General features: G+C 36.2%; 2 protein-coding genes across 2 annotated transcripts in view; both read left to right on the top strand.

The window, feature by feature from the left end:
• LOC134257015 (uncharacterized) overlaps positions 1-9408 on the top strand; it is a 25085-nt gene extending 15677 nt beyond the window's left edge. Inside the window, exon 6 of the mRNA XM_062739671.1 lies at positions 9353-9408. Coding sequence (XP_062595655.1) covers positions 9353-9408 — 56 coding nt within the window. The remainder of the gene's footprint in view (positions 1-9352) is intronic.
• LOC134257011 (uncharacterized) lies at positions 8797-15945 on the top strand. Its single transcript, XM_062739669.1, has 2 exons — positions 8797-15423; positions 15830-15945. Exon 1 carries the CDS (start codon positions 9477-9479, stop codon positions 15099-15101), a length of 5625 nt encoding a protein of 1874 aa, XP_062595653.1. The 5' UTR covers positions 8797-9476; the 3' UTR covers positions 15102-15423; positions 15830-15945.

The raw sequence follows: 15945 nt of genomic DNA, 5'->3' as shown, positions 1-15945 counted from the left end.
ATTATTTTTTATGATCAAGAAATCAACTCATGTAACTTTCAAAGAATTACAGGGAATGCATTCAGAAATATAAAAAATTGATATGCATACCAATGTAAAAGGTAATCTTAAAGATATGATATAAAGTATTATTAAAATAAAATGCATGTATAAACCTTTAAAGAAGGATATGGAGATAACTAAAAGTATTCAATATCAAAGTCCATAAAACAATACAAAATAGGAGCAGTGAAAAACACGGACCTCCGAAACATCAGAGGTGGGATCAGGTGCCATGGAGGAGTGAGCATCCCCTTCTGATTGGTCACACCCGAGGTGTGATCCTTGTCATGATTGGGAAATAACCGAAACATCCGTCGTCAATTCAGTGTATAAAAATTGGACTAACAATTAATATGAAAAACGTCAGTCAGCATTTGTCTCAATGATAAATTGTAATTGCTGACAAGGTCATTGTATCGACCATAGGATTTACGAAATGATGACTTTAAAGGAGACTGTTGATATTCTTGTTTCATCAACTTGCTTCTCAAAAATTTTGCCTCGTTTTAGAAATTGTTCATACGTAGAGCATGCTCTTGCGTATCGAATCAATTGAGATATATACACTCCGTATGCAGGTGATGAAGGTATATTGCTGCATAAGTAAGAGAAGTTGACGAAAGAAAAGTTAATGTCATCACGTTTATTATATAGCTGGGTTGTTAGATTACCATTAACGTCTTTTTCAAGTAAAATATCCAAGTGTGAAATAGATGTGTCAGACTCTGTGGTATCTGTTAATCTCAAGCTCACTGGGATATATCGAATCGACGTAGGAATGAAAATGACCATTGTTAATTGACAATACCTCGTCGATATATCTAAATGTCGAGTTAAAGGCCACAACAAGTGTTTTCTTCTTTTCATGCATACGATTTTACACAAATTCTGCTTCATATGAAAGATCTTTTTTTTAAATTTAGTTCTATTTCAGTTGAGGGTGGAATGACGCAGCCTGTTACAACAACAATGAGCATCACAGGTATTGCTTTCTTGGTTTTTTCTACACAAAAGCAAGCATTTACAATTACAAGTATTTTTTCTTTGAAACAAAAGGAAGAAAAACCTTCATATTTATCACTTTAACTTCAGAGATCATAAATTAACCGAGGTCACGTGTAAGGGTTGGTAAGATAAATGTTGAGTGTCGGGGTTGGCACAGTAAAGACCCCTTGATGCCTATTACATACTGTGGCTGCAACGTTATTGCGGACAACTTACACTAATGATTCTGCATGATTAACGAAAGATTAAGCCTGTTACAGGAACAATCCTTCAGGCACACGATCTACACGTTACACAGTATATGACAATTGCTAACGCAAACGCAGGATTTCTCACGCAAAATTCTTCAACATATTTAGGAACTGTTCATATTTCCACTTTTAATTTTTCTCTCTGTGATAACTCTTTGAAAGTTAGCGGAGTTAATTTCTTGATAATTCTACCGGAATTTTAATTAGGCAGGTCAGTAGGTCAGGAGCTAAGGAGACCTAACATGTATGCAAATCTCGTGCGCATTTTGAACGTCTAAATCTAAGATTTTATTTCACAATGAAATGGAAATATAAGGAATTACTGTCTAGTTTGTATAGTATGCCAGGACATCAACAATAGTGGGAAACATGGGATATGGGATAGGAAGCCCGTTATGCATAAATTAAAAAGCACACTATGGCTTAATACGTATTTTAGATTTTAAATAATTATTTGATATTACTAAATCGACTTTTTAAAAAATTAAAAAAATTTCTTTTAGATTACATGTACAAAAATCTATTTTTGAAACATTGATTTAAAAAATATATTGACCATTTTCAGTAGTAAACATAATTAACATCGGAGAAACCACAAACGATTGAGCCTGATTCCTGCATAATTTTGCACGTTACACGATCGATTACACACTAAAACGAACTACACGATTCGTTTATGAACAAGAATATTATAGCCACTGTGTATACGACACATGTGAAGACAATGGCGGCACGAAAAGGACTTTTACTGTGATCCGTCAAACCCTGGTGGAATAGATGTCTGTACAGTGTCTTTTAAAATGTCAGAACATTTCTTAGATTATTATTATTTTAAGAATCAAAGACCGACTTAAGATTTCTATAGCAAAATAAAAAAAAATGAATAATGAAATTTTTTTTTAGAAATTTTAGAATCATTTACAAAATCTGAGAGATCAGATAAAGTCAATGCAGGCTACAAAAGTATCAATTAGAACACAACATGTAAAATGAAGGTAGACTTATAATGATTACATGACATTATTAAATTATATATATTCATTGTTACTGATACATTTTTTTGCCTTTGTCGTAGGATGTGCGGATAGAGATCCAGATCAATGCCAGCAATATAAGGACTTTTTCTGTCGTCCTTCAAACCTTGCTGGAATAGATGTCTGTCCAGTGACCTGTAAAAAAACAGGATGTTCTTCAGGTCAATTTTTTCAGCTGAAAATAAATTTATATATTAAGTATTGATAAATCTCTACATGATTACTGTTTTATTTCATTCTCATTGTAATTTTCTCTCCGGCCCAGAAGTAAGATACTACACATGTAGGGTTACAAAAGAAATAAATACTGTATGATTTTCTTGGGGGAGGCGGGTAAAAGTTGTAAAAATATTATTTTGGGATTGAAGTTGATAATGGATTTCTAAATCCTGTAGCTAATGATTTCATTTTATTCACACCGTGATAAAAGAACACGGCATTAAGACTACATAAAAATACCCAGTATTCTATAACAAGCAATTGATATTACACGACATCTTTCACAATTGAGTTATTATTGCAGTAAATCCCGTGACAAGAATGTAAATTAGATACATTTGTTAATGTTTTCTTTTTTATTATTCTGTTTGAAACATGACTTACGTTTTCAGTGGAAAAAAATACAGAAAAAAGTCCATTGCTTTATGAAGGTTACGTTTTCAACTTAATTTATACGACAGGTGTTTTCAGCTTCTGTACAAACAAACGTTCTAAATGAAATTAATAACAGCATTCAACTGTTAAGAGACTTTACAATACTAAAAAATCTGGCTTAATGGAAATGGTTCATCATGGGTAAAGATAGTAATTTTGTGGGCATGCTTTAATGACATATGCAATTTACATACATGTATATACGACTGCACTTATTTATTCTGTCATATTATTCAAATTTAATCCTGCTAGTTGAATAAATGTTTAAATTCTAGAGTTGTTAGGAAAGTTCTTGGATTTCTTTAAAGTAAATTTTTATTTAACTTCATATGTGATATATACAAATTTGGTGGACTTTTTTAAACGATCAATTTAAGTGATTTCTTTTATTAAAACCTTTTAGAAATGTCATGATTTATTTCAACTTATCCAGCATTAAAAACTGCAAAAATCGGATTGTAGTAATTTACAAAAATACACAAATAAATTCAAAAGTAAATCTTCTTTAAAATGGAGCAAAAACGGATAACATTCCAGGCGTTTTAAAAAAGAATTCTTGCATCGATTCTATTCAATATAGTTTTAATTTTAACGGGGACCGTAACAGATGTTTCCCAAACGCTACCAAACTCTTTTGTTTGAGCCTTATTCCTGTAAGACTTTTTAAAGTATGCTTAGTATTGCACATGGACGTACTAACATTCATATGCAAGATGATAATGGCAAATGTTGTCTAAACGATTAACGATATTTTTATATTCTGGGACTAAAAAAAAAAACAAATCTTACCGTATTTCAAGTATATAGTTCATTTTAATGTACATTTTATGCATTGGGCACGCGCACGTGCTTGTAAGTCCTTGCGTTCAATTTTGATAGAAGTATATTGCAGAAATTCACTTTACATATTCACATATTCTAAATTTCATCCTGTTTTCTTGGAAACCAAGTAGGTTATAAGCATTCAAATTTAAGCCAATCAACTCACGTGCATGTGCATGCTTTTAGGCTGAATTATTAAGAAAACAACTCATCCAACTTTCAAGTAGTTACAGAGAAAGCAATCAGAAGTGTAAAGCAATCAGAAGTGTAAAAATTTAACGCACGGCGCACAGCGCACGACGGACGACGCACAACGACGGACAACAACGGATATGCATATCAATTGTAAAGAAAGAACAAGGTTCACTTTTGCCTTATTTGGCCCTGTGAATTTCTGAAAAACTGAAACTGCATAGTTTTAGTTAACAATGCATTAAATATCACTTAGATCTTTGGTGACTGCGTATCTATCAAAAATGACGTCATTTTCTGGCTAGTCAATGCATTATGACGTCACGAAATGCGTCAATTTCCTCATATTCTGAAAAAGTATATAAAAAAACGGACAATTTTTAAAGTTATTTTTTGATATTTTATATAGAGCGCAACCTCTGATCTAAAATATGCAACTAGTAAATGATACAACTGTTTCTGAGGATTAATTGACATGTTTTATTTTTTAGATCAGAGAGTGCGCTTATATTTTTTTTCTTCACTGAAAGTACTCAATTATACCTGTTTACCTAAAAATGCAAGAACATTGCAATTTCATAAAGCCAGTTCTCCTAGACCTGGACTTTTAGAGGAAATTTTTTGATAGGATATGAAAGCACCAAGTCTCTATTTTATTTTAATGCTTCAAATAGAAAATCAAGTGTTGATCAATTAATTGGTAAATCTACACGGCCATTTTATACATACAGTGAACCGACTTCTTTTTTAAGGGATCTTGCAAAATGAAAATACGTTTAAAATAAATCTTTACAGAAAGACTATTATTTGGATTTACTTCTATTTCAGTTGGGGGTGGAATGCCGCAGCCCGTTACAACAACAATTAGCACCCCAGGTATCGCTTTCTTGATATACATATATATGTGCTGTACGCAAAAGACAGAGTTACAACTACGAGTATGTCTTCATTAATGTGAAAGGGGGAAGTAAGCTTCAAATTGACTTTTATCATCTGAGATCCTAAAATCTGACGTTACTTGTACGTGTTGGCAAAAAAATATCGAGTCGCAGGGTTGTCAAGTGCCAAGGATTATACCTGTTTATCTAAAAATGCAAGAACATTGCAATTTCATAAAGCCAGTTCTCCTAGACCTGGACTTTTAGAGGAAATTTTTTGATAGGATATGAAAGCACCAAGTCTCTATTTTATTTTAATGCTTCAAATAGAAAATCAAGTGTTGATCAATTAATTGGTAAATCTACACGGCCATTTTATACATAAAGTGAACCGACTTCTTTTTTAAGGGATCTTGCAAAATGAAAATACGTTTAAAATAAATCTTTACAGAAAGACTATTATTTGGATTTACTTCTATTTCAGTTGGGGGTGGAATGCCGCAGCCCGTTACAACAACAATTAGCACCCCAGGTATCGCTTTCTTGATATACATATATATGTGCTGTACGCAAAAGACAGAGTTACAACTACGAGTATGTCTTCATTAATGTGAAAGGGGGAAGTAAGCTTCAAATTGACTTTTATCATCTGAGATCCTAAAATCTGACGTTACTTGTACGTGTTGGCAAAAAAATATCGAGTCGCAGGGTTGTCAAGTGCCAAGGATTATACCTGTTTACCTAAAAATGCAAGAACATTGCAATTTCATAAAGCCAGTTCTCCTAGACCTGGACTTTTAGAGGAAATTTTTTGATAGGATATGAAAGCACCAAGTCTCTATTTTATTTTAATGCTTCAAATAGAAAATCAAGTGTTGATCAATTAATTGGTAAATCTACACGGCCATTTTATACATAAAGTGAACCGACTTCTTTTTTAAGGGATCTTGCAAAATGAAAATACGTTTAAAATAAATCTTTACAGAAAGACTATTATTTGGATTTACTTCTATTTCAGTTGGGGGTGGAATGCCGCAGCCCGTTACAACAACAATTAGCACCCCAGGTATCGCTTTCTTGATATACATATATATGTGCTGTACGCAAAAGACAGAGTTACAACTACGAGTATGTCTTCATTAATGTGAAAGGGGGAAGTAAGCTTCAAATTGACTTTTATCATCTGAGATCCTAAAATCTGACGTTACTTGTACGTGTTGGCAAAAAAATATCGAGTCGCAGGGTTGTCAAGTGCCAAGGATGGTAAGTTTAATTTCACATGCCAGGGTTGGAGCAGCAAAGACCCCTGGGTGTTTTTTATACTGTATATACACGACGATGTTGAAATCGAAATCCTTCGCTACATACTTCCACCTTTGCGTATTAGTGAAAATTGAATATTGGAATATGACGAGTAACAACAGACATACAATTAATCTAACTGGCTCCAGTGTTTCTTTGTTTCTGACAATTTTAGTCCATATTCCAAGTATCTACATCTCCATGTAGGTTTCCGAATTAAATAACATATTTTTTTGCAAAGGATTCATTCGGGATAACCCCTGAAATTTATGTTCTTATTCCTGACTTGTCAGGGTATTTTGATAAAGTTCTAATCCAATGCCAACAATATACATTGTAAAGACTTTTTCTGTGATCCTTCGAACCTTTGAAGCTTTATGATTAATAGCATATGCGATTTACAAAGAAGACTGTATTTGTGTATTCTGTCATATTTTTCAAATTCAAAACTGCTCGTCGAATGAATAAAATGCCTAATTTGGTGAGTTGTTTGGAAATTTCTTGGATTTCTGTAATATCTCTCTTTTTATTTAACTTTATATTCATATCCGAATTCGGTGTATATATCTTTAACGATGTATTTAATGATCTTATCTAAACGTTTTAAATCTATACTGATATTTTCAAACTTTTCTATATTTAATAAAAAGCTGCAAAAATCGGATCGCAGTGCTGGTTAAAATTCAGTAATTTACAAACAATACAACAAATAAAGTCTGAAGGCATATTTTCTGTAACGTGGAGCAAAAACGGAAAATACCAAGATGCATAAATCAATAATTTCCATATATTTTTTTCAATCTTAAAATTATGGCTTAATATTTAGCTTCGTTGAGAATAAATCAATTTGAAAAGATAGGTAGTCTTCATTGAAAACGACAAAATGATGACGTTGTAAAACATCATGGAGCAGCGATTACGATGTATTTTTTTGTTATAACCGGGGCACATCCTGAAAAAAGTTTTTAAAATATTTGAGGAATCAGAAAATATGTCACAAACAAGTAGTACTTGTGTGTTTTGATACACGCAGTATTTGAGTGAAAGAGACTGTACATTTTACGGACGAATACAATCTGTGAAAAACGGTTTATTTGTAAAACTCTGAACTTAACCTTTTGAAAGTTGAAACGTCATGGAAAATTACTGATCATGTGAAAGCACGATTAAGCAGTAAAAGAAACAAAACATTGACAAAGGAAATTGTACAACGGGAACAATTATTCGAAAAATGTGTCAAATGATAGAAGAGTTTTTTTATAATGAGTGGGTACTGAATGAAATGTAAGGGAAAGTGTTTTTCAAACTTTCTTGACGCTATGTGTTGACGTTAAATTTTTATTCAATTCGCCACGTGCTTTCAAAATATGATGATTTAACAATGAAAGAAATTGATTTCTATTTCATGGAATGGAATGATACTTCACACATCAACGAAACTAATATTTTGCACGTGATATCTTATTTCTAATTTCTCGAAAGTACAAGGGCTGTTCAATAGATAATGTCCTCGGTGCTCAGAAAGAAGCAAACGACGCTTTCCAATGATTTAGTCTCCATGATTTTACTTATTAATCTCCTTTAAATTATTCACATGTCCGTAACATTTTTTATCCAATTTCTGGTTGCTTTTAGAACTCATTTTTGGGTATGACCCTTAGTATACTGGAAAATGGCAGATCCAATGTTTTCCTGGACTTTTTTTTTCCTTCTAAAAGGTGTTTCTTCAAGTTTGGAAATAGAAACAAGTCAAAAGATCTGGCAAATATTGTTATTGTGAAAAAACATTAACTTTCTGTTCATCCCGAAGACCCCTTTACTCTTCAGGCCATGCCGGTTTGGACGCTGTCATGAAGAAATTCAATGTAGTGGATTCCTGATTCTGGGTGCTTCCTCTAATAAACCTTTCGATTTTTTTGCAAAAAATTGCTTTCTAGACTCCTTCACATATCAAACTCTCTCCCTGAATACGAATTTGAACAACAATACCACTAATATTTAAGAAAATTTCATATAAATCTGTCATTGTGCTCTTGCATACCTTAGCTTTTGTCAGACCTTCGCCGTTTTTATCAAGTACATCTTATAGTAAATTTTGTTTTGATGATTTTAAGCAATAAATTCATGTTCCAATATCTGTTTGAATACAAAGCAAACGTGGATAACTACAATTACTGACATTTTAAAATAATTGTTAAAACTTTCGTACACGCTGTCGTTTTCACTCAATTTTCAAAATATAGGGTGACCTTTGAGTACCAAGCTTTTTTTACTGTCAAACGTTTCTTAGAAACAGTATAAATTACTCCCGATATGATGTTTATCAAACTTTTTATGTATCTTAAAGTCAATCATACATCATCAAATATTATTTGTTGAAATTTGGCAAACAGTACATAAGTTGTTTTTAATTTTGGTTGGCAAGGAGGGTACCCATTTTTGATGCCCATTATATTATACACTTATCCACTGGTTGTGAGTGGGATAGCTCTTTTATCAAATCCGCGACAGGGAACTATTCACCGAGGGCTTGCCCGAGGGGAATAGTTCCTGTCAAGGGTTTGATAAAAGAGCTATCCCACTTACAAACAGTGGATAAGTGTTTTATTATTGTAATGTTACCACACCCGATCAATCCGGAAATTTTATGTCCATCTTTATTTACTTTCATTTTTGTTTGTATAACGGCATTTCCGGAAGTCTGCACGAGGTTCATGCACTCAAATTTATCAACGAAACTTCTTGTTATATAGCGGCAACCATGTAAGTTTTATAATTGAAATTGTCTGAATATTAGATTATTTTGTTTGCAGTTTACTATGCAATCATTTTATTGTGCATGTCATAAGTATTTTTGTTTATGCTGTACTTGCAACTCGCAGTCGATGCTATTTTTAGATTTAAAATCCACAAGCTGTTAGAAAGTCAGTTTAAAGTTAAATTTTACAAAATTTTGTATGATATTTGAGTAGAACAAGTTGATAATGTGTTGCTTAACTATTGATGGTGTATAAGAATTTACAGTAGAATCTCAAATATAAGTTTTGAATGTCAGAATTAATTTGTGTAATGTTTACCTATGAATCTACATAAGTTTCTTGGAATTTTTTTGATTTATATTACCTGAAGTTGTGAACCTACATGAATTATTTTGTATTTTTATTTTGTGTAGCTTTCACAGAATGTCTCACAAGAGAACCATATATGATGTCTGCTCCAGACCCTTGAATTTGAATAAAATCTTAATTGAATTAAACCTTTGAGGCATTTTGTAAACTGAAACAAAACAGTGAAAGATGGCTTCTTCAACTAGGACAACATCTTCCAGATCACGAGCGAGTACGGCTAAGTCGGACCTGTATCTACAACAAAAAATGAAAAAAGAAACCGCAAAAAAGAAAATTGATTATGTCCAGAAGGAAAGCGAACTTGTATGCCAGAGGGCCAAAATAGAAGCTGATGCCCTGATCCAAAAGGCTAAAATAGAGACACAGTTAATGCGGATAAAAGCAGAAGAGGACTCGGAAGTCACAGAAATTAGTATGAAGATTCTTGAGGAGGAGCTTCAAGATATATGCAGTTGTTCTGATAACGAAAGTGAATTTGGTGACTGGATTGCATCACACACAAAGCGTTATGTAGAAAACTCACACATAGAAGCAGATAGACTTTTGACACCAGAACCGGCTATACCTCCAATTAGAACGCCATTCGTTGGAACGAGACCTGAATTTCCGAACACCGTTACACCACCACCCACCTCACAGACACCTGCTGCCCCACCAGACAGCATACTGAACCCTTGTGCTCGACTCTTTGTTCCTGAGAAATTTGTGTCACAATCGAGTGCGTGTGAGCCGAACAAGCAAAGCGGAATCAACCAGGCTCTTATGGATATGACAAACTTTTTGACCAAGAAAAGCTTCATATTGGAAAGAGTTAAACCATTCGTTGGCGACTCGGAGTCTTACCTAGCATGGAAATCTACATTCCAGGAAGTCATGAAGGAAATTGATGCATCCCCATCTATTGAACTGGACTTAATGATAAAAAATCTTGAAGGAAAACCATATGAGCAAGTGAAGAGCATAAAGAACTCAAATACCGGTGACTCTACTTTGGGAGTACAGAAAGCGTGGGAAAGATTGGATTCGTTTTACGGCAGCCCAGATCGTATTGCGAGAGCTTTGAAGAGAAAGTTAAGTGATGTTTTGGAGAAATTTGACTTCAACAACAGGCCTGACTACTTTTGTCTCTCAGACACACTGAATGAAATAAATGCTGTCAAAGACAATCCCAAGTACAGTAAGACATTGAGTTATTTTGACACATCAGATGGAGTCAAACCGGTGTTACTCAAACTTCCCATACATGTCCAGAACAAGTGGCGTGACAAGGCAATACAATACAAGAAAAACAATGATGTAGTGTATCCACCGTTTTGTGTATTTTGTACCTTCGTCCAAGAAATGGCCTATGTGATGAATGACCCAGGATTTGACTTTGAATTTAAACCGATTCACTTAGCACCGAAGACAAAATCGAACAAACAATTTCACAGACAGACTGTCACTTCCAACAAAACAGATGTGTTACAAGACGAGAGTCAGGCAAAAGTGCGTTGTGCTGTCCACAATTCTGCACACTCCACGAGTGACTGCAATGTTTTCCGCACAAAGAGTATCGGTGAAAAGAGGGACGTCTTAAGGAGACATGGTCAGTGTTTTAAGTGTTGTGATGGCAAACATTTGTCTAATGACTGCCGTGTGAAAGTGAAATGTGACACTTGTGGTAGCAGACATCATTGCACTGCCATGCATTTTGACACATCAAACAGACCCGCCCAGAATCATGGCGGGGAGAAACTAGCCAGTGAAAAACCAGCTTTTCATCGTCAGACGGCTGAGACGACCACACACTTAAACGCAGCATGTACAGAAATTTGTGGGGATTTCAGAGGCAAATCATGTGCTAAGATTGTACTGGTCAGCATTCACCATAAGCACAGCGAACACCCACCAGTTAATGTGTACGCCATTCTTGACGAGCAGAGTAACAAGTCACTGGCAAAACCTGAACTTTTTGAAATGTTTGACCCAAACAGTACTTGTGAATCTTACAAACTCTCTACTTGCAGCGGATCATCTTTAGTCAGTGGCAGACGCTCTCATGGCTTTGTGATTAACTCGATGGACAGACAAACTACTTTCAGTTTACCTACCTTAATTGAATGTAGTGCAATACCGAACAATCGTCACGAAATCCCAACTTGTGATGTAGCCATTCATCACCCTCATCTTGCTGAGATATCGAGCTTTATTTCACTTATGGACCATACGGCAAATATATCACTACTGATTGGCAGGGATCTCTTGGGCGCACATTATGTCCTTGACCAGATAAGAGGTGATCCCTCTCAACCATATGCTCAACGGCTACCATTAGGCTGGGTTGTCATAGGAGAGACGTGCTTAGATGGAATCCATACACCGAAATCTGTTGATGTTATGAAAACCATGTGCTCGAATTCCGAACACCCATCTCAAGGCATCTGGATACCATGTGATCAAAAGATGCACATAACAGAATGTATTGAAAACCAGTCAGTGTTTAGAAGAACCACAACAGACAATCAACCATCATTGTCAGTTGAGGACCGCTTATTCTTGACTCAGATGGACAATGATATGAAAAAGGACTCTTCGGGGCATTGGAGTGCTCCATTACCCTTTAAAAGGACACGACCTACTTTACCAAACAACCGACGACAAGCTTTGGATCGAGCAGTCAGCCTTGACAAGAGTTTGATGAAGAACCCTACTAAGAAAACTCATTTTCTTGAATTCATGAGGAACCTTTTTGAAGCCGGCCACATCGAGTTGGCACCACAGCTCCCACCAAACACTGAGTGCTGGTACTTACCTTTGTTTGGGGTCTACCACCCCCAGAAGAGAGACAAAATCCGTGGAGTTTTCGACTCTTCTGCGAAGTGCGACGGAGTATCACTCAACGATGTCCTAATGACTGGACCAGATTTAATGAACAATCTTATTGGTGTGTTGCTAAGATTCAGGAGAGAATCTGTAGCAATAGTTGCAGACATCGAACAGATGTTTTACAGTTTCTTAGTGGATATTGAACACAGACGTTACTTGAGATTCATTTGGCACAAAGACAATAACTTTGATGAACCTTTGGTTGACTACCAAATGAAAGTACACGTTTTTGGTAATAGTCCCTCCCCTGCGGTGGCGACCTATGGATTACGTCGTACGGCTGACGAAGCAGAGGAACAATATGGCTCGGACATGAAGGAATTCGTGCATCGCAATTTCTACGTGGATGATGCTCTTTCCTCTCATTCATCTACAGAGGACGCAATTGACCTACTTAAGCGCACACAGAAGGCTTTGATGGAACATGGCTGCTTGAGACTACATAAGATAGCATCCAATTCTGGTGAGGTTTTAGCAGCCTTCAGTTCTCAGGATCTGGCAAAGGACCTGAAAGACACAGAACTCTGGGCAGATGACCTACCAACACAGAGAAGTTTAGGCATCTGTTGGAACCTTCAACATGACTACTTCACATTCAAAGTAAACATGGAGGACAAACCATTCACAAGACGTGGCGTCCTTTCCTCCATCAACAGTCTCTTTGATCCACTTGGTTTTGTTGCGCCAGTGACGATTGCTGGAAAGGCTATTCTATGTGAAGCCATGACAAGTGGATTAGACTGGGATGAACCTTTGCCACCTGACTTTCTCCAGAAGTGGACCGTTTGGAAATCATCATTGAAGGACTTAGAACATTTGCAGATTCCACGTACCTTTAGTGAGATGTCTGTTAGTAAAGCAAATTACAAGGAATTACTGATATTCTCGGACGCTTCCACTATGGTCATTGCAGCTGTCGCGTTCCTTAGACAAGTTTCTGACACAAGGAAGGAACAGCTTGGGTTCATCATGGGGAAAGCTAAACTGGCACCTAAGCATGGTCACACTGTGCCGAGACTGGAATTGTGCGCGGCTGTCATGGCAACTGAACTATATGAACTTATCGCTGCAGAGATTGACACCAACCTTGACTCAGTTAGATTTTTTACAGACAGTAAAGTAGTTTTGGGCTATATAAGAAATGAAACCAAACGTTTTTTCACCTATGTGGCCAATCGTGTTGAAAGAATACGCAAATCAAGTGAACCTAAGGACTGGAATTACATTCCGACAAAAATGAATCCAGCAGACGAAGGCACGCGATCTGTAGCAGCGAAGGAGATGCAAGCCAGCCTCTGGTTGAATGGTCTGAGTAAACTTCTTGATAGCAGTGAAAATGAACATTATGACCTTGACATTGATTGCGATCCAGAGGTCAGATCATGTAAGACAGAATTACAGAGCATTTGTCATCTAGGCTCCCATCGCTTTGAAAGGTTTTCCGATTGGCTGCGACTGACCAGAGCTATTTGCTTCATACAGAACATTATACGCAAGTGGAAACAGTCAAAATATGATGAAGATGAAGATCAAGAACCGCTTACCTTGAAAGAAGCTGAACTTCTTATCATCCGTGAGATTCAGGATGAGAAATTTCCTGAAGAAATCAAAGCTCTCAAGGCAGGCAGAATAGTAAACAAGAGTAGTCCAATTTTCAATCTGGACCCATATTTGGACGAAGATGATTTACTTAGAGTGGGAGGCAGACTTCGTCACTCCAACTTGACCTCTCAAGAGAAGAATCCACTAATCGTTCCGAAAAAGAGCCACATTGCCAATTTGCTTGTGGACCACTTTCACAGAGAAGTGAAACATCAAGGACGCTTGTTCACAGAAGGGGCAATAAGAAGCGCAGGGTTTTGGATCGTAGGATGTCGCCGCCTTGTGAACTCTCATATACAGAAGTGTGTATCATGTAGAAAGCTGCGAGGCAAACAACAACAACCCAAAATGGCTGACCTTTTTGAGGCACATCTTCATCCGGCACCCCCGTTTACACACATTGGAGTGGATGTGTTTGGACCTTGGTCCATTGTTAACAGAAAGACACGAGGAGGTCAAGCTCAAGCTAAGAGATGGGCTGTGATTTTTACCTGTTTGGTCATTCGCGCAATCCATATCGAGGTAATTGAGGAATTGAGCACCTCTAGCTTCATCAACGCTTTACGTCGTCTTACAGCCCTTAGAGGTGAAGTGCGCACAATTTGCTCCGATCGTGGTACAAACTTTATTGGAGCCACTTCAGAAATGAACGTCAACATGATTGACATTAAAGATGCACCGCTAAAGGACTTCATGGAAAGGAGAGGAATTCAGTGGAAGTTTAACCCCCCACATGCCTCACACATGGGTGGGGCTTGGGAGCGGCTGATAGGTGTCTCGAGGAAGATTTTGGATTCTCTACTGACAGATCCAAAAGTGACAAGACTCTCTCATGAAGTATTAGTGACTTTGATGGCAGAGGTGTGCTCTATCGTCAATGCACGCCCTCTGAATGGGGTCACATATGACCCAGATTTACCCTATCCTTTGTCCCCTGCAACATTACTCACCTTGAAAACAAGACACACAGTGGATTCTTTTGACCTGGAAGAGTTTTCAACAAAGGATTTGATGAAGGATCAGTGGCGCTGTGTTCAACAGCTTTCAAATTGTTTCTGGAAACGGTGGAACATGGAGTATCTGTCTTTACTCCAACAGCGGAAGAAATGGCAACAAGACGAAAGAAATCTTCAAGTCGGTGATGTCGTCCTTCTTCGTGACAAGACACTTCATCGCAAAGACTGGCCAATGGGAATTGTTGAGAACACTTACCCTAGTGATGATGCGCGTGTCCGTAAAATAGAAGTTCGCATTGGCATGGACAGAAAGATTTTCAAACGCCCGGCGACAGAAGTTGTACTTCTCGTACCAAACAAACAGTAGTGTGAACGTGTCGTGAGAGGACATTTGATGGGAATGTTTGTAAAGCACAGTGTACTGTATCTTTTATTGTGTATTATTGTTATTTTGAACACTGATATTATTTGGTAGAGTTACCTCATTTTAGTTTGTTTAGTTTAAATATTGGTGATATTATCATATCAGACGGGGAGTGTAATGTTACCACACCCGATCAATCCGGAAATTTTATGTCCATCTTTATTTACTTTCATTTTTGTTTGTATAACGGCATTTCCGGAAGTCTGCACGAGGTTCATGCACTCAAATTTATCAACGAAACTTCTTGTTATATAGCGGCAACCATGTAAGTTTTATAATTGAAATTGTCTGAATATTAGATTATTTTGTTTGCAGTTTACTATGCAATCATTTTATTGTGCATGTCATAAGTATTTTTGTTTATGCTGTACTTGCAACTCGCAGTCGATGCTATTTTTAGATAAATCCACAAGCTGTTAGAAAGTCAGTTTAAAGTTAAATTTTACAAAATTTTGTATGATATTTGAGTAGAACAAGTTGATAATGTGTTGCTTAACTATTGATGGTATATAAGAATTTACAGTAGTATCTCAAATATAAGTTTTGAATGTCAGAATTAATTCATGTAATGTTTACCTATGAATCTACATAAGTTTCTTGGAATTTTTTTGATTTATATTACCTGAAGTTGTGAACCTACATGAATTATTTTGTATTTTTATTTTGTGTAGCTTTCACAGAATGTCTCACAAGAGAACCATATATGATGTCTGCTCCAGACCCTTGAATTTGAATAAAATCTTAATTGAATTGAACCTTTGAGGCATTTTGTAAACTGAAACAAAAC

This window comes from Saccostrea cucullata, unplaced genomic scaffold, assembly GCF_032062105.1.
Source record: "Saccostrea cucullata isolate Sc308-1 unplaced genomic scaffold, CSIRO_AGI_Scuc_v1 ctg1528, whole genome shotgun sequence".
In the NCBI taxonomy this organism is placed as follows: domain Eukaryota; kingdom Metazoa; phylum Mollusca; class Bivalvia; order Ostreida; family Ostreidae; genus Saccostrea; species Saccostrea cuccullata.
This window is presented reverse-complemented; position numbering and strand designations above follow the sequence as displayed.